General features: G+C 42.7%; 1 protein-coding gene across 1 annotated transcript in view; it reads right to left on the bottom strand.

Annotated features, from left to right (window-relative positions):
* Positions 1-20,529, bottom strand: part of haao (3-hydroxyanthranilate 3,4-dioxygenase) — a 34,958-nt gene extending 14,429 nt beyond the window's left edge. Inside the window, exons 1-8 of the mRNA XM_073050705.1 lie at positions 20,316-20,529; positions 19,749-19,827; positions 13,898-13,981; positions 7,376-7,482; positions 4,655-4,744; positions 3,746-3,789; positions 3,336-3,484; positions 3,149-3,214 (exon numbers count right to left, since the gene is read on the bottom strand). Coding sequence (XP_072906806.1) covers positions 3,149-3,214; positions 3,336-3,484; positions 3,746-3,789; positions 4,655-4,744; positions 7,376-7,482; positions 13,898-13,981; positions 19,749-19,827; positions 20,316-20,395 — 699 coding nt within the window. The 5' untranslated portion in view covers positions 20,396-20,529. The remainder of the gene's footprint in view (positions 1-3,148; positions 3,215-3,335; positions 3,485-3,745; positions 3,790-4,654; positions 4,745-7,375; positions 7,483-13,897; positions 13,982-19,748; positions 19,828-20,315) is intronic.
* Positions 20,530-23,282: the final 2,753 nt, after the last annotated feature.

Below are 23,282 nucleotides of genomic sequence, written 5' to 3'. Positions count from 1 at the left end.
TTGAGCATTTCTTAAATATTTTAAATATTTCTTTGCTTTCTTCTGATCTTAAAGCAAAACTCAATGAGCCATTATCACTAGAGGAAATATCTTCAGCCATTTCGGCACTGCAGTTGGGTAAATCTCTCGGACCTGACGGGTTTTCTGCAAAATTTTATAAATCATTTTCCTCATTGCTTTCGCCTCAATTATTCTTAGTTTTATCTGATTCATTTAAACATGGAAAATTGCCAGCATCATTTAATGAGGCAAACATCATTCTTTTAGCGAGAAAAGGTAAAGATCCAACAAAGTGCTCTTCGTATAGGACGATTTCTTTGTTAAATGTTAATATTAAAATTTTGGCTAAAGTTTTAGCTTGCAGATTGGAGAACATTGTACCCTCAATTAATTTCTGAAGATCAAACTTGTTTTATTAAAAATTGCCTCCCTTTTTTAAAAAATATATGGCGTCTATTTAATATCTTATATTCACTCTCAACTGGGATTCCTGAATGTGTCATTTCCCTTGATGTGGAGAAAGCATTTGATTGTGCAGAGTGGAATTATCTTTTTGTGGTTTTAGAACAATTTGATTTTGGACAAAGTTTTATTACATGGATCAAATTGCTATATTCATGTCCCACCGCTTCTGTTTTGACTAACTCTCAGCAATCCCAGCCCTTTGGTCTCAAACGTGGCACCTGGCAAGGGTGCCCCTTAAGTCCCTTACTTTCTAATCTGGCCATAGAGCCACTGGTGATTGCGTTTCGTAGCGGTGCTGAATTGATGGGGATTTGGGGGGGGGGGGTGTTGAACATAAAGTTTCTCTTTATGCCGATGATCTTTTACTCTTTATATCAAATCCGACTACTTCCTTACCCCCAATGTTTTTACTTCTTATTAAATTTAGCCAGCTTTCCTGATACAAACTTAACTTACATAAGAGAAAACTCTTTCCAATCAATAGAGAAACAGAAATATTAGAATTTCATGACCTCCCTTTTAAAGTAGTAAATAGTAAATTTACTTACCTTGACATTACAGTAACAAGGAACTTCAAGAGTCTTTTTCGAGAAAATTTTACCAATCTTTTAAATTCTACAAAACAGAGTTTGGCACAGTGGTCACCCTGTCCATGCCTCTGGTACGTCGAATTAATGTTGTTAAAATGTATATCCTTCCTAAATTTTTATACTTATTTCAATCTTTACCAATTTTTATTTCTAAAGCTTTTTTTGATTAGTTTGATTCTATTATTTCATCCTATCTATGGAAGGGCAAACGTTCCAGTCTTAAAGTTCACCTTCAAAAACCTAAAAGTGGAGGTGGCATGGCCTTGCCCAATTTTTGTTTATATTACTGGGCAGCCAATATTCGTTGTCTTACTTTTTGGTCTTTCTTTCATAATCAGCCTGATGGCCCAAAATGGTGGCAATGGAGTTGAACTCTAGCAAGGATTTTTCCATTTCTGTACTTCTTGGATCCGCACTTACTTGTCATTTGCCTAGACTATTTGTTAATCCTCTTATTAGACATACTTTGAGAATATGGGTTCAGTTCAGAAAATATAATGGTCGTCACGGTTTCTCTCTTTCTAGTCCTATTTTACATAACCATCTTTTTCGACCTTCTATGCAAGACTTAACTTTTCATGATTGGTACAGAAAGGGCATTAGGCGCTTTGAAGATCATTTCATTGATAATCGTTTTGCAACTTTTGAACAACTGTCTGCAAAGTTTAACCTACCTAACACTCATTTCTTTAGATATCTTCAAATTAGACATTTTATTAACCCTTTAATATCAAACTTTACTGTGATGCCCTAGAAAAAAAGTTGTGGACTTGTTTTTTTTGTATAAACCCATTGGGCAAAGGTTTAATATCTACTATTTGTGACAAGTTAGTGACCTTGAAGTGTGCCCCCTTTGATAAAATCAGAACTGCCTGGGAGCATGATTTAAATATTCCTCTGATGAGGTTTGGGATTCAATTCTTAACTCAGTTAATCAACCTCTTTATGTGCTCGCCACAGCCTTTTTCAGTTCAAGGATGAACATAGCGCTCACATGTCTAAAACTAAATTATCGTGGTTCTACCCTGATATTAGTCCCTTTTGTGATAAAGTGTAAAGGGGGCAAGGCTTCCCTTATTCATATGTATTGGGCCCGTCCTGGTTTGGAGAAATTTTGGAGAGATTTTTTTTACTTTATCCCATATTCTTAATTGCCATTTAGAACAACCTAACCCTCTGATTGCTCTTTTTGTCAGCTTGGGTGAAGCAGATATGCATTTGAGTCTGACTAAGTGTCAAACACTATCTTTTGCCTCTCTTTTGGCCAGACACTTAGTTCTTCTCAGGTGGAGAGATGTTGCCCCACCCACTCATGCTCAATGTCTTAGTGATATTATGTCCTGTTTAGACTTTGAAAAGATTCATTATTCACTTCTCAATTCAGACAAAGTTTCATAAGGTGTGAGGACCTTTTTTTAAATACTTTTATAACTTCTCTTTAGATTAAGTTTATTCTTTTTTTCTGTACCATAATCCCTTACTTTCAGCTTTTGTTTTCCTGTAAGCTTTATGGTTTTTTATGATGGGAATTTCATTACAGTTTTGGTAGTAGGCATTATACTTTTTTAATATTTACAGCTCTGTGGAGATGAAAGCTTTGATTAACTTTTCTTTACATTGTAATGGTTGGCTTGGAGTTTTGTAGTGGGAGGGTCAGGAGGATACTAACTATATATGATTTCATTTTGAGTGCTTTTTCTGTATTGTTATGAATTGTATATTAGACATGTTTGTTTTGCACTGTATAAATCTCCATTTTCTTGGGTTTTTTCTGTTGTAGTGTAGAAACTTATAAAAAAAATACATGTACCAAACTTCACTTAAACATTGAAATTGAACTCGCATGCACCACTTGTGCTGGCTGCTCATTCCACACTCTCACAACCCTCTGAGTAAAAAGATTCCCCTCGTTACCCTTAAACTTTTCATCTTTCACCCTTAACCCATGACCTCTAGTTCACAGGGAAACATTACTTTTGGAGCAGTCATTTTACCTGCCATAAACTGTACTTTAAGAAAGAATACAAAGATAGTAAAATTTGATTAAAATTACATACATTGGCAAAATATTAGAGGTAACAGTGATTACTCACCAACTGCCATATCCAAGACTCTGCAGTTTCCTTGTCTTCACTTTGTCCAGAACCAAATACCACTGTCTGTCAGAACAACACATTTGGTAAATTAACATATTGTAGTTTAGTTATGAAAGTATGTACCCTTCAACAAATAAATAGTACAGAATGTTAATTAGAAACAAGTTCAATTCAACTCTTTCACCTGAGTTTCAAAGTAGTCGCCAAACATGTCCACAACCTGCTTCATTTTAATATCCTGACGGTGGCTGCTGATCCAGTCATTTAATGAGAAGGGCTCCATCACAGTACTGACAGTATTTATACAAAACGGAAGTTCTTTCCGTAAATTGTCTGAAATAAGTGAAACATGAACACAGGATAGATAACATTTATTCTATTGTCACATATAACTGAACTATCATCTCAGAGTACGGGAAATTTGAGGCCAGTGTTAACACACAGCACTTAGCAGCATTAACTAGGCAAAGTGTGTATAGATGTTTGGCTTCCTTTAATGACTGAATGCTAAGCATAATTTTTAACAAACTTCAAGTCATTAACAAACACAATGTCATTAGCAGCTTCAATTTGAATCATGCATGCTTTCCAAACCTGGATTTGGCTTTCCAGTTCTGTATTCTTCAGAGTTGAAAAATCTGAAATGGAAAGATCACTTTTAAATTGTTTTGTAGCAAAATTAACCTTGCTAGTTAATACGACCCAGAACCTTTTGCTTTACACTGCAGAATAGCATGAAGCAATGAAAGGCTGGAGAATGTGTGTGGGGCACTTCACCTATCGAGTCCCATCATGCAAGCTGATACATTCCAATGTCAAGGACAACATGCCAAAGAGACACTAAAGCTTGAAGCAGACACTACAAAGGTTACAGGGAAAGATCGCATCACCACTAGACGCACAAGCTACAACCTGTCTTGGACTTGCCACTCTTGGAATGTATGCAACAGAAAAATTAATCTCATGATGATTAGACAAACTGTGGAAAAAATGGAATAATATTTCTCATACTATGAATAGCCACATGAATTTATACTACTGTGTTTGTTAAATTGCTGAATAGTAATTGGCAGCTAGGTATCCAGCTAGTTATCCATTGGGTCTACTTGCCCATTTCTCAAATGCGTGAACAACAAAATGCATCATCTTAGAGAGAATTTGCTCCAATTTCAAAGACTAATAACCAACTGTATATGGGCAATGACAACAGATATGCTGCAGCTGAATTACTGCTGTTATCAGCAAACAAAAAAGTTCACAGTGGGAAGGGTCCACTTGAATAAATTCAAGCACTCTTATTCAGTGATATCTGTAAAGTTGAGACAAATCAGTATTCACATTTTGAAATTAAAAAATGTGTTAAATAAAATGTTAGGTTTTAAAGAAAAAGGCGATAGTTACATGCCAACTCAGCAAAAGTTTCATCATTAAGAGTAGTAACAGAAAATACCAGCAGTACATTTCACTCCTAAATCCGAAAAACAAAAATCATAGAACTCTTACTCTCTTATTATCGGTGCCAGTTGGGTACCCAGATCATTACAGTAGAACCATTTCTCAAACAGGACATCAGTAGAATTTCCTACATAATATCTGTCAAAAGAATTATCATTATTAGACATTCTTCATTTGTACTTTTCCACAAACAAGTTAAAACTGCATCAGCATTGATGCCCTAAGCCCACCCACATCACAGCAGATGATTCTTAACCACTAGAATGGGGGATGAACCAGGAACACAACTTATCTCCAGGCTGACTCAAAGCTGGCATACGTACAACTTCTCAATGCTACTGAGCTGGTAAATGCTGCTCAGAAGCAAATGTTGGCTTATCTGTGGTGTGAATTGTTCAGAGTTTCTAATTATTAGAACCATGTCTTTCATTGCCAGACATCAAAAATGGAAGTTTTTCAGTGTCCGAAATTTATAAAGAGTAAAAACAAACATAGTTCTCACAATCGATCAAACTTACTTCATGGTAGTTTGCTCAATTTTCTTATATTGTGACTTGATTTCACAGGAAAAACTGAATAAAGTTGTAGTATTTCAACTCTATCTTGGCAAGAGGCTGGACAAGATACACCCTCCAGTCAAAGTTATTTATTTATTTAGCAACACAGCATGGAGGAGGCCATTCTGGCCCTTCCAAGCCATGTCGCCCTGGAAACCCACAACCCTGATTCGTCCTAATCTAATCATAGGACCACATGCAATGACCAATTAACCTACCCGGCACATCTTTGGACTGTGGGAAGATACAGGAGCACCTGGGGAAAATCCATGTATTCCATGGGGAGGACGTACAGAGACTCCTTACAGAACGGCACTGGCAAATGAGTTTTGGAATTTCCTGAGTTGTAACAGTGTTGCGCAAATCGCTACACTACCATAGTGCCCAAATCATTTCCAACTTGTTGGAAGCAGAATGGAATTGAAGACCCCCACCCCCGCCTGTCTCCTTTTTTAGCTTCCTTTCACTTGCAAACTTTTTTTTTCCTCCTTCCCACTGTCTAGCCTCTTTCAGTTTTTCAAATGATTAAAATCAGGAGATAAATCTTGTCCATCTCCCTCTGAACTTCGAACTCATGCTCTGGAAGGTTCAATGACTGGTGACTGGGTGGTACACAGAGGTTCTTCCAATTACAACAAGATGGAAAATTTATGGACATGTAACAGTTTTGATACTTCAGATACAACACCGAGTCACGTCATCGGCAGAAATTCTCTGATGACTTAGCGACAGTTGGGTGCATAAAGGGAGAATGTGATGATGAACACAGGGCTCTGGCGGTGTACTTTGTCAAATGGTGCAAACTGAATCATCTGCAGCGTAACATCAGTAAGACAAAGGAGATGGTGATTGATTTTAGCAAGACTAAGCCTGCACTGCTCACTGTTTCCATTGATGGTGAGGACATGGATGTGGTGAGGACCTCTAAGCACCTGGGGATGCACCTGGATGAAAGATTTGAGAGGCCGTGTACAAGAAGGGCCAGAGTTGCCTCTACTTCCTGAGGGAACTGCGTTCCTTTGGAGTGTGCAGGCCTCTCCTTCACATGTTCTCCAGTCTGTTGTCACCAGTACAATCTGCAATGCGGTAGTGTGCTGGGGCAAAGGCATTATCAACACGGGTGATGCCAACAGGCTCAGTAAACTGATTTGAAAGGATGTTTTTTTTTAAAAATGGAAGCTTGTATGATGTATAGCTCCGGTGTTGTTCTCAATGGGTTTTTTAGTAGGGGCTTTTTTTTTTAAAGTTAGTAGTGGTTCTTTTTTCCCCTTCTTTTTCATTAAAAAATTATTCTTAACACTTTATTTTTTTCTTCTTATTATTGATATATCGCTTAGCTTTGTTAATCAGTTATTTGTTAATTTAATTCCTTATTGTACATAATGACATATTGACTTAATGTATCTTTTTTTGTTAATATTCAATAATAATTAATAAAAAGATTTTAAAATGAAATGAAAGGCTGGCTCTGTTATAGGAGTCAAACTGGACACACTGGAGGCTGTGGGAAAACAAAGGACTCTACGGAAAATCCTGATAATTCTGGAACACAATTCCCCCGCTCTGCATGCCACTGTGGTTGAATAGAGGAGTACTTTTAGTAATAGACTAAGATAACTGTGCTGCTCCAAAGAGCGCTATACAAGGTCATTCTCATCCTCGGCAATTAAGCTCTATAATGAGTCAACCTATAGCCAGAGAAGTGATGACCCCCCCCCCCCACCCCCGTCAAACTGTTTGACATATCTTTTTTTAAAATTCTTTCTTACTTCTTTTCTCATATTTGTATATCTGTGCACTTTTAATGCTACTGTGATACTGTAATTTCCTTTGAGATCAATTAAGTAGATATCTATCTATATTTTATTATCGCCAATCTAGTGGCCGGGAGTAATAACATTGAGTCGTGCTTAAATCTCAAGACAATGGTTCAAAAATTAGAAATCATTTCAAATAAATTGACATAAAACTCTTTTAACAGTATATGAAAAGATCTTGGGAAATTAGTCAATTTTCATAAGAGGCAATGTCGGTTATTTAGCATAACCTCTACAGTCACTCTTACCTTAGGTAAGGGGTTCCCAACTGTTTTTATGCCATGGACCAATACCATTAAGCATGGGGTCTATGGACCCCAGTTTGGGGACCCCGCCTTAGCTAAAACAAAAAGCTGAGACACAAAGCATTTTGAATTTTGCAGTTCCTACTTTACCTGAGGGCATCCAGTTCTGTTTCAAGTCTAGTCCTTTCAAAAACCAGCCCAACTGTGTTTGCCTGACGCTGTGGAGAATGGGGAATTCTTGCTGGCAACAAAAACATCTGAATTGGATAATGGGTTTGGAGGGATAGGGAATAAAGAAAACTTATTTGACATTCTGGATTTAAGAGCTCAATGATCAAAGCATTTTTTCAATTAATCTCCTGGCCTCCCTTGGTCCTTCCATTGGGATATTTCACTGGATTGATAAAGTTCCAGCATATCTTTTACCATCCACCTCCCTCTAACCTTCTGCCTATGTAATACATATAAACTGTTAAGCATGATGTTCTCATTTCCAATTTATGACATTATTTTCTGCAAAGCAAATTATAAAATGTCAGTAACACACAAAATGCTGAAGGAACTCAGCAGGCCAGGCAAATTCTCTGGACAAGAGTAAACAGTCAACGCTTTGGATCGAGACCCTTCATCAAAATGTCATCTACAGATGAAAGTTCTTTGTTTGAAGTTCATAATTATTCCAGAAACTTACAAAAAAAAGAAACAAAACCATGCACGTAACATCTAGTGTGTTGCAACTTCCTTCACTGTCCAGCCTCATCAATTTGTCTTTAGTACCAGTAACTACGTTACTTCTTACACCCAGTCAGTCAGTTTCAATGAAATTGAATAAAACATGTTTGCACTCACTGGCAGATTATATCAAACTAATACCTTGACTCTACAATCCAATGCAGCCTCAGCTGAGTGCTGTATGTACCTTTGATGCACCATCAATAACTCACGCCGAGACTTAGGAAGTGAGATATCGGCTTTTATTGACTGAAGAACAACACTACATCCTGGGGAAATGAGGGAGAGCAGCAGGCCACAGTCGCCTTTATACAGGGGTCTGTGGGAGGAGCCACAGGGGTAGTCAGCAGGGTCTTGGGAGGAGCCACAGGAGCAGTCAGACAGGTATATCTAGTTCACCACATTCACCCCTCCTTTGTTTAAAAAAAATTCCCAAGTATATTTACAGGTTAAGTCGATCAGGTGGTCGAATCGTTCGCTGCGATCTACGGAGCTCCGGCTGCAATTGCACAGGAGCCGGAGGTGATGACGGCACAGGTGCCGGAGGTGGTGTGTGCTCCGAAGGCGGAGAGTGGGTTAATTCTGTCCCAACAGGAGGTGTCAGGGATCCCTCGCATGTGAGCGAGGGCCCTGGAACAGACGCATACGGAGTCTGTGTGGGGCACGGTGCGCGCGGAGTCACTTCGGGTACAGGGTGCAAAGTTACCGTGGAGTGCTCGGGGTAGTGGTCTGCTGCTCCGGCGGGCGCCAGGTCGCGGACAGAGACCGTGTCCTCCCGCCCATCAGGCAAGACCACGTAGGCATACTGGGGATTAGCATGCAGGAGGTGAACCTTCTCGACCAGTGGTGAGTACTTATTACTCCTCGCATGTTTACGCAGCAGCACTGGCCCCGGGGACGTCAGCCAAACTGGCAGGGTGGTCCCAGTGACAGACTTCCTGGGAAAAGAGAATAAGCGTTCGTGAGGGGTGGCATTAGTGGACGTACACAACAGGGAGCGGATAGAGTGGAGTGCCTCAGGGAGGACCTCCTGCCATCGGGAGACCGGCAACCCTTGTGACTTAAGGGCTAAAAGTATGGCCTTCCACACCGTGGCATTCTCCCTCTCCACCTGGCCATTCCCCCGGGGATTATAACTCGTGGTGCGACTAGTAGCTATGCCCCTAGCAAGCAGGAACCGGCGCAACTCGTCACTCATAAAGGAGGACCCTCTATCACTGTGGACATAGCAGGGATATCCGAACAGTGTGAAGAGCTGGCGCAGGACTTTTATGACCGACGTGGTAGTAGTGTCGGGGCAGGGAACGGCAAAGGGGAATCGCGAGTACTCGTCAATAATACTGAGAAAGTAGACATTGCGGTCGGTGGAGGGAAGGGGGCCCTTAAAGTCAATACTCAGTCGCTCAAAAGGGCGGGTGGCCTTGACAAGCTGCGCAGTGTCAGGACGGTAGAAGTGCGGTTTGCACTCAGCGCAGATCTGGCAGTCCCTGGTCATCGTCCTGATGTCCTCCAGGGAGTACGGCAGGTTCCGGGCTTTAATGAAGTGATAAAACCGGGTGACCCCCGGGTGGCAAAGTTGGGCATGAAGGGCATACAGCTGGTCGAGCTGGGCACTAGCACACGGTCCCCGGGATAGGGCATCAGACGGTTCATTGAGCCTGCCAGGCCGGTACAGGATATCGTAAGTATAGGTGGAGAGTTCTATTCTCCATCGCAAAATTTTATCATTTTTGATTTTGCCCCGCTGTTGGCTGCTGAACATGAACGCAACCGAGCGCTGGTCGGTCAGCAAGGTGAACCTTCTGCCGGCGAGATAGTGCCTCCAGTGCCGAATAGCTTCCACTATGGCTTGGGCTTCTTTCTCCACCGTGGAGTGCCGAAGTTCAGAGCCTTGAAGGGTACGGGAAAAAAACGCCACTGGCCTGCCTTCCTGATTGAGGGTAGCAGCCAGCGCGACGTCAGAGGCGTCACTCTCTACTTGGAAGGGAATGGTCTCGTCTACCGCATGCATCGTTGCTTTGGCAATATCCCCTTTAATGCAGCTGAAGGCCGCGCGGGCCTCGGCAGAGAGGGGAAAGATGGTAGACTTGACCAGGGGGCGGGCCTTGTCTGCGTAATGGGGAACCCATTGGGCGTAATAGGAAAAAAAACCCAGGCACCGCCGGAGGGCCTTGAGAGTAGTGGGAAGAGGGAGTTCTAACAGGGGGCGCATACGGTCGGGGTCAGGGCCAATGACCCCGTTCTCCACGACATACCCAAGGATAGCGAGTCGTGTGGTTCTGAACACACACTTGTCCTTGTTATAAGTCAGGTTCAAAGCATCGGCCACCTGGAAAAAACGTTGGAGGTTGGCGTCATGGTCCGACCAGTCGCGACCACAGATGGTGATGTTATCTAGATAGGGAAATGTGGCCGTCAGTTTGTACTGGTCCACCATCCGGTCCATCTCCCTCTGGAAGACCGAGACCCCATTTGTGACACCAAACGGGACGCGCAGAAAGTGATAGAGCCTGCCACCCGCCTCGAAGGCGGTGTAGGGGCGGTCCTCTGGGCGGATGGGGAGCTGGTGATAAGCGGATTTCAGATCAATTGTCGAGTACACCTTGTACTGAGCTATCTGGTTGACCATATCCGCGATGCGGGGTAGGGGGTACGCGTCAAGCTGCGTGAATCTATTGATGGTCTGGCTGTAGTCCACAACCATCCTATTTTTCTGCCCAGTCCGAACAACGACCACCTGGGACCGCCATGGGCTTGTGCTTGGCTCAATGATCCCCTCCCTGAGCAGCCGCTGCACCTCTGAATGAATAAAGGCCCTGTCCCCCGCACTGTACCTCCTACTTTTAGTTGCCACAGGTTTACAGTCGGGGGTCAGGTTGGTGAACAGCGATGGGGGAGGGATCTTGAGGGTGGAGAGGTTGCAAATAGTGTCAGCAGCACAGCTATCGACATGGTGCTGGGCGGGATGTGGGGTTCGGGGTGTATGTGCGTGTGGTAACGGAGTATATGGCGAAGTCCCACCAAACTGAGGATTCCTGACAGTGAGTGGTGGGTGGGGCCCGTCATATGCCATAGTCACACTTTCGAGATGGCTCTGGAAGTCCAGCCCCAATAGCACAGGTGCGCACAGTTGAGGCATGACCAGGAACGCAAAGTTCCGATATTCTGTGCCCTACACCACCAATGTCGCTACACAACCCCCCCCCCCCCCGATGTCTGTGGAATGCGACCCTGAAGCCAAGGTGATCTTCTGACGGACCGGCCGTGTCACGAGTCCGCAGCGTTTCACTGTGGCCGGGTCAATAAAACTCTCAGTGCTGCCCGTGTCAAACAGGCAGCTAGTCCTGTGCCCCTCCACCAGGATGTCCATCATCGACCTTGCGAGCTGGTGCGGAGCGCTTTGATCGAGGGTCACGGAAGCCAGCGTTGAACGGGGCGTGTCGGGGGCGGGGCCTGGTGACGCCGGCAAAGATGGCCGCTCACATCCGGGCATGCAAGATGGCGGCTCCCAGGTCGCACACGGGTAGGTAGGGGCGGGGCCTGGTGACGCCGGCAAAGATGGTTGTCCACATCCGGTCATGCAAGATGGCGAGTCGGGGGCGGGGCCTGGTGACGTCGGCAAAGATGGTTGTCCACATCCGGTCATGCAAAATGGCGGCCCCCAGGTCTCAGACGCGGCGCTGCTCGACCCCGGGCGCGGTTTAGATTTACAGACCTTGGCGAAATGGCCCTTCTTCCCACAGCTGGAACACGTCGCTTCGCGCGCCGGACAGCTTACCCGGGCATGTTTCCGAAGCCCACAAAAGTAACAGAGTTTCGTACCTGGCGAATTCGTGGGGTTTGAGATACCGCGACTGGCAGCGGCGTTGGTGAATTCGCTCGGAACCGGGGAATGGCTCGGTTGGACTTCTTCGGCGTACAGTTGCGCAGCCTCTATCGAATCGGCCGTCTCTATCGCGGAGCGTAAGGTAAGATCAGCTTTTTCCAGCAGCCGCTGGCGGATACACACTGACCGAACCCCAGTCACAAAAGCGTCTCGGACCAAGAGTTCCTTATGCTGTTCCGCTGTGAGCGCTTTGCAGTCACAGTCCCGCGCTAGGGTCAGTAACTCGCGGAAAAATTCAGCAGTCGACTCCGTAGGCCGCTGTTTTCGCGTTGCCAAGCGGTGCCGTGCATAAACTGGATTTACTGGCCGCAGGTACTGTCTTTGGAGGGCGGCAAGCGCCTTCTCGTAGGTGGATATGTCCCTGATGAACGAATAAACTTTTGGGGCGACCCTCGAGAAGAGAAGTTTGTGCCTTACAGCCGAGTCGGTGGCACGAACCTCCTCTAAGTACGATTGGAAGCACACCAGCCAGTGTTCAAAAGCAAGAGCTGCTCCAGGGTCTCGGGGGTCCAAGTCTAGGCGTTCTGGGCGTAAAGCGGTTTCCATGTTGTAACTTTCAGTCAATAAAATTGATGCACCATCAATAACTCACGCCGAGACTTAGGAAGTGAGATATCGGCTTTTATTGACTGAAGAACAACACTACATCCTGGGGAAATGAGGGAGAGCAGCAGGCCACAGTCGCCTTTATACAGGGGTCTGTGGGAGGAGCCACAGGGGTAGTCAGCAGGGTCTTGGGAGGAGCCACAGGAGCAGTCAGACAGGTATATCTAGTTCACCACAACCTTCAACTCTTTTCCAGATGTTTTCAGTACAAAAGCACAAGTAGTAAAAGAGTAAGCCATTCGGTCTTGTGCCTGTCATACTATTCTATACCAATCTTTAATAATCTTTCACCACAGCATAACTTCCTTACGTAAAATTAATATTCCTCAATTTTCTTTAATATATGAAAATACACTAAACTGGAGCTACTATGTGCACAATTTGGCTATAAGAGCAGGGCAGTGAATAGGAATCCTGCAGTGAGTAATTCATCTCCAAATCCTGCCGATCATCTACAAGGCTCACGTCAGCAAGGTGATTCACTGGGAGGAGCAGAGCTTCAGTAACACTCAGGAAGCTCAACATCATAGCAGCTCACTTGAGACATCATCCTCACAAGCATACACTTACTCCACCACTGATGCACAGCAATAGCTGTCTATACTACCTACAGGATGGACTGCAAGCACTCACCAAGAATGCTTATCAAACCTATTACCTCTACCAGCTAGAAGGGCAAGGGCAGCAAGAGCTGCCCTCCAGAAATCTATTGCTATCCTTCACCATTGCTGGGTAAATGCTGAACTCGGCCCTTTGCAACCCTTGAGCGGTGGGTTTACCAACAATGCTGTAACAGTTCATGAACATCACTCACCATTACCTTCTCAAGGGCAACTGTGGATGGGCAATTAAGTCATGGCTCAGCCTGCAAAGCTCACGTCCCTTGAATAAATAAATCTATTGATCATCATCTCAGATCTACGCAGTAACTGAGATCCCAGAACATTGGGTATATAAGATTGCCTACAACCTAAATGAACAAAAAAAATCTGTCATAGTGGTCCCGAAAGCACGATGCAATGTAATGAATACTTTGAGACTGCAATATCTGGTTCCTCATTCCCCAAGCCATAAGATATATCGACCCAAAATCTAATGGAGGGTGGAACAGAGTTATAATTAAGCTAGCTGACTTTTTAATTAGAAGAATTCAGGAAATGGGAATGTTTTAAGCTGCAGAAAGTAGCAAGGAGTTGGAGAGAATAAATGTGGTGCCAAGAGAGACGGAATGACAGAAGCAGTGGTGGTGCTGGCTGGGAGTGGACAGTGCAAGTGTGTTCATTACAGTTAATATCGAACCCCCCTACCTTTGTTCAGAACAACAGGAAATGAGATACCAAATATAGATGTTACCGTAAGTGCCAAGTTTAAAAAAAATCTCTGCTGGAAATTTCAATAAATATACTTGAGAGTTTTGTTAACTCTGACATCTTTAAGGCTCCACTGACCTCTCCTTCTCGAATGTGTACATCTTTATGCTTTCCTTTTTCTATAATCTTCAGGCACATGTCACCTTTCCACTGGTAAAACAACTAGAAAACAAAGGAAAACAGACTGGATCATGAACTTGCAAGAGAAAAGAATCTTAGTTTCATGAAAGGCTACTTGTTTATCTCAATAGTGTAGATTCAAGATAAAAGTGGACAAGGATAACAAACTAACTGGAAGAAAAAGTACTTTGAGGAGGAATTCATGTTAACTGAGCAAAGTACTTCAAGGATTATCTTACGGCTCAGAGTTGAGCCACGTCTTTCTTTTTAGACGACTAGTTATGCCTCAGAAACTTTTCAGAACAAAATATTGGCAGAATGGAAGCTCAAAGTATGATAGAATAAATTGCACAAATCAACAGCAGATGAAAAAATAATTACAGGTCAATATAAATTAATGGACATGGGAAAGGAATGGATAACACTTCTCTACAGGTGTATCGGAAAATATGAAAGAACTCCAGAAGATACAAAACTTACAAAGCTCCTCCATGCTAGTTATTTATTGCTACTTAGTTATATTTGCTTTTGTACAATTTGTTGTTATTGATCTTGTTTACAGTTACTGTTCTATATATTTGCTAAGTCTGCCCACAGGAAAAAGAATCTCAGGGTTGTATGTGGTGACAAGGATGGACTCTGATAATAAATTTTACCTTGGACTTTGAACTTTGGAATAGCAAGTCACATGTCTAATGGAACACTGAACTTCAAATAAAGACAGAAACAGTAAAATTTGTGTAAAATTTGTCTACCATTCTGCAAAAAAACACCTTTAACACAACATTCAAAAGTGGTCAACAAGGCACATGGGAGATATTGAAGCATTGAATGGTTTGAAAAAGAGCTATTAATTTGATTGTGTTAAGAGATTTACATTGTAAAACATAGGTTTCTGAGATTATCTCTCATAACATTTCAATCTTTACAGGAATTCAATGAATACTTTCAGAAGTGAAAATGTAAATGAACATTTTTTAAAAATTAAAGTAAAATGGCAAAGGGTTCAAACTCAAATCTACCAAAAGCCTTGGATGGTGCAATAACTCTCAATCTCCACATAAGGCAACCCTGTCAAGGGAAAGATCATCCCAGCACTGGGAAAAATGGGGGAACAGGAGTCTTTTTTCTAGAAATCTACAGCATATTACAGGCCCTTTGGCCCACAATGTTTTGTCGACCATGTTTTGGGACTCTAGAAACTCCCTACTGCATAGCCCTCTATTTTTCTAAGCTCCATGCAACTATCTAAGAGTCTTTTAAATGACCTTATTGTATCCACCTCCACCACTGTCACCGGCAGTGCATTCCACACACCCACCACTCTCAGTGTGAAAAACTTACCCCTGACATCCACTCTGTACCTACTTCCAAGCACCTTAAAACTATGCCCCCTCGTGTTAGGTATTTCAGCCCTGGGAAAAAAGCCTCTGGCTATCCACACGATCGATGCCTCTCATCTTATACACCTCTATCAGGTCCTTGGATCTTATGCCTCCTTACACTCTGAATGAGCCTTGCCTGGGGAAGTTTATCAAATGCCTTACTGAAATCTATACACACTACATCCACTGCTCTATCTTCATAGGTGTGTTTTGTTACATCCTCAAAGAATTCAATGAGGTTTGTAAGGCATGACCTGCCCTTTACAAAGCCATGCTGACTATCCCTAATCAGATTATGTCTCTCCAAATGCTCCTAAATCCTGCCACTCAGAACCTTCTCCAACAACTTGCCCACCACTGAAATAAGACTCACTGGTCTAGAATTTACTGGGTTATCTCTACTCCCTTTCTTGAGCAAGGATACAACATTTGCAAACCTCCAATCCTCTGGTACTTCTCCCATCCCTATTGATGATCCAAAGGTCATCACCAGAGGCTCTGCAATTTTCTCCCTTGGCCTGGGGTATATATCATTCGGGCCCAGCGACTTATCTAAATTGCAAACATGAGGAAATCTGCAGATGCTGGAAATTCAAACAACACACACAAAATTCTGGTGGAACACAGCAGGCCAGGCAGCATCTATAAGGAGAAGCACTGTCAACGTTTCGGGCCGAGACCCTTCGTCAGGACTAACTGAAAGGAGAGATGCTAAGAGATTTGAAAGTAGTGGGAGGGAGGGGAAAATGTGAAATGATAGAAGACCGGAGGGGGTGGGATGAAGCTAAGAGCTGGAAAGGTGATTGGCGAAAGTGATACAGAGCTGGAGAAGGGAAAGGATCATGGGACGGGAGGCCTCAGGAGAAAGAAAGAAAGAAAGAAAGGGGGAGGGGGGAGCACCAGAGGGAGATGGAGAACAGGCAGGGTGATGGGCAGAGAGAGAGAAAAAAACAAACAACTAAATATGTCAGGGATGGGTTAAGAAGGGGAGGAAGGGCATTAACAGAAGTTAGAGAAGTCAATGTTCATGCCATCAGGTTGGAGGCTACCCAGCTGGTATATCAGGTGTTGTTTCTCCAACCTGAGTGTGGATTCATCTTGACAGTAGAGGAGGCCATGGATAGACATATCAGAATGGGAATGGGACGTGGAATTAAAATATGTGGCCACTGGGAGATCCTGCTTTCTCTGGCGGACTGAGCGTAGGTGTTAAGCGAAATGGTCTCCCAGTCTGCGTTGGGTCTCACCAATATATAAAAGGCCATACCGGGAGCACTGGACACAGTATATCACACCAGCCGACTCACATGTGAAGTGTTGCCTCACCTGGAAGGACTGTCTGGGGCCCTGAATGGTGGTGAGGGAGGAAGTGTGAGGGCAGGTGTAGCACTTGTTTCGCTTACAAGGATAAGTGCCAGGAGGGAGATCGGTGGGAAGGGATGGAGGGGGAATGAGTGGACAAGGGAGTCGCGTAGGGAGCGATCCCTGCAGAAAGAGGCAGGGAGGGAAAAATGTGCTTGGTAGTGGGATCCCGTTGGAGGTGACGGAAGTTACGGAGAATTATACGTTGGACCTGGAGGCTGGTGGGGTGGTAGGTAAGGACAAGGGGAACCCTATCCCGAGTGGGGTGGTGGGCGGATGGGGAGAGGGCAGATGTGCGGGAAATGGGAGAGATACGTTTGAGAGCACAATTGATGGTGGAAGAAGGGAAGCCCCTTTATTTATCTACTATAAGCCTACAGACTCTCTCAGCTACCTGGACTATTCATCTTCCCACCCTGTCTCTTGCAAAAATGCTATCCCTTTCTCTCAATTCCTCCGTCTCCTCTGCATCTGCTCTCAGGATGAAACTTTTCATTCCAGGACAAAGGAGATGTCTTCCTTTTTTAAACAAAGGGGCTTCCCTTCTTCCACCATCGATTTCTTGCAATTTCTGCACTAGTCTCCTACAAGGTCTGAGGGGATCTTGTTATACCTTGGACACTTATCTATCCTCATTTGCCTCAAGACAGCAATCACCTCCTCTTCTGTAATCCATACATGGTCGATGACCTCACTGCTGTTTTGCCTTAGTTCTCTAAACTCTGCCTCTTCAGTAAACACAGATACATTAAATCTGTTTAAGATCACACCCATTTCTTTTGAGCTCCATGCAAAAGTAATCACACAGGCCTTTAAGAGGTCCAGTTTTATCCCTTGTCATCCTTTTGCTCTTAATATATCTGTAGAAACCCTGGAGATTCTCCTTCAACCTGTCTGCGAGCAACCTCATGTCTTCTTTCAGCCCTCCCGATTTCCCTCTTAAATACTTTCTTGCATTTCATACACTCAAGTACTTCATTTGTTTCTTGTTGCCTGTACCTGCTATGCACCTCCTTTTTCTTCTTGACCAGGGCCTCAATATAGTCCTTTAACATGTTTGGACTATTTTTACTGTGCCCATAGTCTGTTTTTTATCAATTATGCTATTGTTTGCACTGTTGTAACTATGTGGCTTTGTGCAGGTCTTGTAGCTTTAGTTTTTGGTCTTGTTTTTGTCTGGTGGATTTGGAGCTCCTTTCTGGGAAACGCATTAAGACGGTAGCGCGATATTAATACGCAGCAGCCTCTCCGGACTCTGGATTAGGGATTGCCAACCGTTATGTGGATTTTCTAGTGTAGTCTGTTTTGTCATATGCTTTTGTGATATCATTCTGGAGGAACGTTGTCTCATTTTTTAACTGCATTGCATTTGTGGTTTCTAAATGACAATAAACTGAATCTGAATATTCCTTGAAAGCTAAACTCATCAGCCTTGCTTTTTATTCTATCAGGAACATACAAACTCTACTCTCAAAATGTTACTTTTGAATGCTTTGTGATTAGCAAGGAAACTCTGCCGTCAGCAAACAACCTACGCCAATCCACACTTGCCCGATCCTTCCTCATATCATCAAAATGGATCGTTCTACAATTTTGAATCTCTATCCAAGCACCAGACCTATCCTTCTCCATAGAAGAAGGATTTCTTCTCTCCTTCAAGAAAGGATAGTTTCAAGATAATTATGTTCACTAGATCCAAAGTGTTCTCTTACACACACTTCTGTCACCTGCCCTGTCTTGTACCCTAATAGGAGTTCCAGCATCACACTCTATCTGGGATCTCTATTAACAGATTAAGAAATCTTTTCTGAACATGCTTGACAAACTCTATCTCATCCAGCTTTTGACAATATGTGGAAAGTTAAAATCACTTACCATAACCTTATTTTTTGTTACAACTGCCGCTATCTCTACAAATTTGCTCCTCTAAATCCCACTAACTTTTGGGTGGTCAAATATAGTTACATTAACATGCTCATCCTTTTCTTATTCCTCCGTTCCTCTATACACCCTCAGTAGATAAGGCCTCCAGTCTATCCCGTCTGAGTACTGCTGTGACATTTTCCCTAACAAGTAATTCCACCTTTCCCCCTTTTAATCCCTCCTGATCTATCTTGTCTAAGACAACACAATCCTGGAACATTGTTCAGAAGGTTCTGCCTCGCCTGCAACCAAGTCTCACTAACAGCTACAATGCCATAATTTCTGTGCTGATTCATGCCCTAAACTCATCAACCTTACCGACAATACTCCTTGCAGTGAAATACACACAACTTAGTGAACATTATTCACACCATGCTCAACCTTTTGACTCTTGACTTTGTAAGTAGGCTTGATGACATTTTTCTCAAGTACCATTATAGGACAGAGAGTATTATGAATTCTCTTTTGGGTTGCTGCCAAAATTACAACAGCTATGCTTAGCACCTGTAGCTACAGGAATTTTGCTGTTGATCAAACAGCGCAGTCCAAAATGCTCTACAAATCACGGTTGTAATGTTTAAGAAGTTCTTAGAAAAGATAAATACACAATGCTGCTTCAGACACCCTAAATAATAAATACATTCAACATACAGTTCTCAGATCCAGAATCACCAGCATATTTCTCAAAATTTATTAACTTTGTAGCAGCAATACAATGCAATACATGACAAACATTGAGAAAAACTGAATTACACTAAATATGTGTATTAGTTAAATTAATAGTGCAAAAACAGAAATAAAAAGTTAGTGAGGTAGTGTTCATGGCTTCAGCATCCATTCAGAAATCTTGTGGCAGAGTTCCTGATGCTGAGTAAGTGTTGTTTTACCTAGAATTAAACTACTTACAAGAGCTGATGTAATCGCAAGCACGAGGAAATCGGTTGCTTTGCCTTTAAAAGAAAATAGTATCCCATGGCTGGAGGCATAGCATGATACACAGAATGGCTTTGATGCGGTAAATACAAAAGGACGATGGTTGTCTACAACACAAACATGAGCAAAACCCTTTGGGCCAAATGGTCCGGTTACATTAAAGATATTTCCGAATATATACACACCACCAAGTAGTTACATTTTACCTCTTCTCCTTCTTCAATATGATAATCTTTCCTTTCATTGGGTCCTCCAACAAACATGACTTTCAGCTGACCAAAGTGCCTGTTAATATTATTTTGGAGTAAAGTATTAACAAAAACTTGAACAATTTTGAAGACGTGATTCACAGTTAGTAACATTTCAAAACTTTAGTCTGCGATAAGAGAAAATCGAGTTTGTAAAACAAAGGATCGGCAAAACAGAAATAAGCCAAGGCTGAGAACAAGAATAGTTTCACTTATAACAAATGTCATTACTTTAAATACTGTTAGATCAGTTCTAGAACTTAGTGTATTTGCTTAAAAAAAATCAACTTAACAATTCTGACGAATTTCACTTGAAAAAAGAAGCAATATCACCAGTGGCCTGGAACTGTAACGTAGACAGGAATCAGTTCCAGACGAAATTATTTTCGATTTTTAGAATCGGTTGACAAGCATGGTTCGGAACCAACCGTTCAAAAATTATGAAACCGTGTTTGCATCGTCTTTACTGCATTTTTCGGAGGGACTTTAGTCTTTGCTCTATGAAGATTTAACTGCAGAACTTACATGAGTTTGTTGCAAACAGGAGGATTAAAATTTGATTTGTTCTCCTCAATCCATCTGTCCACATTATAGAACAGCGCCATGTCTTTCCTTACTATCTTAAAAACCGGATTAGAAATTACAAAGCCCAGAGCAGAGCATTAAGCGCCGCAAATTAATACGTGAATAGCATTCTATCTCAGATCGATTTCAATGACGCCTGTGAACTCGGGAACTCAGAGCAAAACGCGATTGGGTATTGGTGGTGGGAGGAGACTGTTCCGCTTGCAATACTGGAACATGTTGGGATGTCCTAATCGATGCCTATAATGTAGTTAAAGGCACAGTTCTCCTTCTGCTTGCCTTCCTTTAAGAATTAGGGAAGGTCTTTACAAGGATGCCCAGTACTGTGGAAACGTCTTGTGTGTGTATATATATAACGGGGTGCAAAGACTTTTGCACCATACTGTATTTTGTCAACGTGGAGCGAAGGCTGTTGGGAACGGCGAGGGTGGAGTGCCGCGGGAGGGGTGTGGGACGAGCGGCACAGAACGGGAGCTAGGGACGGGGGTCCTTAGATGCAGGCACACCTAACCCCGAGATACCAAGCAAGGTCCAAACAGATGGTTTATTGATCATTACATAATATCTCTCACTTCCTCCCCTCTCCGATTCCCCTTCCCACTGTCATCCCACAGGCGACCCATATCAGAATCTGGCTTATCATCACTCACGTATGTCATGAAATTTGTGTTTTGCAGCAGTACAGTGCAAAACATAAAATTAAAGCAGTACTGCGTTAAAGTCTTAGGTACCTTAGCTGCATATATGTGCACAGTACGGTAACCCCATCTTTTATCATTTCCCGTCAGGCACCTTGTGTAACCGGCGTCACTTTATAAACATACAATCAGCTCAGATTGTATAGCAACTATCTTATCTATTTGTATCCATGGTGGGGGGGGGGGGGGGGGGGTTGCGCTGTCTCGGATCCGGATTAATAATTATTTTGTTCTCCGTCACCCTTTTATACTAGAAATGACACTAAACAATCTTGAGAAAAATTAGGGGGAAAAAAACCCAGAAAAAGCCCAGCATAGTTCTGGCATAATTTTACCCATAAAATATCTGTAAAGTATTTTGTAAGACATCATTGATACTGGCTCCTTTCAATACGAAATTTTATACTTTGATTTTTTAAAAGGTTAGTGTGTAACTTTTCTAATATTATTGTGAAGGAAGGTTTAAGATCACTATTAAGCATTGTTCTGTTGTTATTCGATTATTCAATTGCATGCTTTCTGAACTGAAAATGTAAATGATTTTTTTAAAATTAAAGTAAAATGGCAAAAAGGGATCAAACTCAAATCTACCAAAAGCCTTAGACATGAATTTTAAAAAATAAAATAGGAGACTAGTCAAAGTCACAGAGAAATGCAGCATGGAAACATGCCCTTCAGCCCATCTAGTCCATGACATAGACAATTTAAACTGCCTACTCCCATCGACCTGCACCAGAACAATAGCCCTCCACATCCCGGCAGGTGGTAAGAGTGCTTCTTCACCTCTGCCCCTCTGCCTCTCAACATTGGTGCCCCTCAGGGTTGTGCACTAAGCTCCCTCCTTTACTCTTTGTATACCCATGACTGTGTCGCCACCCACAGCTCCAATCTGCTAATCAAATTTGCCGATGATACTACATTGATTGGCCTAATCTCAAATAATAATGAGGCAGCCTACAGAGAAGAGGTTATCACCCTGACACAGTGGTGTCAAGAAAACAACCTCTCCCTCAGTCACAAAAACAAAGGAGCTGGTTGTGGACTACAGGAGGAATGGAGACAGGCTAGTCCCTATTGACATCAATGGATCTGGGGTTGAGAGAGTGAACAGCTTTAAGTTCTTCGGCATAAACATCACCGAGGATCTCACGTGGTCGGTACATACCGGTTGTGTGGTGAAAAAAGCACAACAGCGCCTCTTTCACCTCAGATGGTTGAAGAAGTTTGGGATGCCCCCCCACCCCAAGATCTAAGAACTTTCTATAGGGGCACGATTGAGAGCATCCTGACTGGCTGCATCATTGCCTGCTATGGGAACTGTACCTCCCTTAATCACAGGACTCTGCAGAGAGTGGTGCGGACAGCCCAGCGCATCTGTAGATGTGAACTTCCCACTATTCAGAACATTTACAAAGACAGGTGTGTGAAAAGGGCCCGAAGGATCATTGGAGATCTGAGTCACTGCAACCACAAACTGTCCCAGCTGCTACCGTCTGAGAAACAGTACTGCAGCATAAAAGCCAGGACCAACAGGCTCAGGGACAGCCTCTTCCACCAGGCCATCAGACTGCTTAATTCATGCGGACAATACTGTATTTCTATGTTATATTGACTATCCTGTTGTACATAATATTTACTATAAATTACGATAATTGCACATTTGATGGAGACGTAACGTAAAGATTTTTACTCCTCGTAAATGAAGAATGTAATTAATAAAGTCAATTCAATTCAAGATCAATATACCTATGCAAACTTCTCTTAAATGTTGAAATCGAGTTTACTTGCTGGCAGCTCATTCCACACTCTCATGACACTCTAAGCGAAGAAGTTTTCCCTCATGTTCCCCTGAAATTCTCACCTTTCACCCTTAACCCATGATCTTCAGTTGTAATCCCACTGAAACCCTCAGTGGAAAAAGCCTGCTTGCATTTACCCTATCTATAACCCTTATAATTTTGTATACCTGTATCAAATCTCCTCTCATGGTGGAAATCCAAAATAAAACAGGACCTCAAATACTCAGTAGGGAGACAAAATCTGTGGAGATAAATTGATCTATTACTATCAGAATGTACTATTTATCCACACAATTCAATAGATTATAATTCAAAAGAAAAGTCATGCAACCAAGAATCCCAGCAACATAACTGAACATGGCAGAGCCCATGTGGCAGGAGGTCCAGGATATCATTAAGAGAACAAAGTC

Source organism: Hemitrygon akajei, chromosome 7, assembly GCF_048418815.1.
Source record: "Hemitrygon akajei chromosome 7, sHemAka1.3, whole genome shotgun sequence".
NCBI classification, from domain to species: domain Eukaryota; kingdom Metazoa; phylum Chordata; class Chondrichthyes; order Myliobatiformes; family Dasyatidae; genus Hemitrygon; species Hemitrygon akajei.
This window is presented reverse-complemented; position numbering and strand designations above follow the sequence as displayed.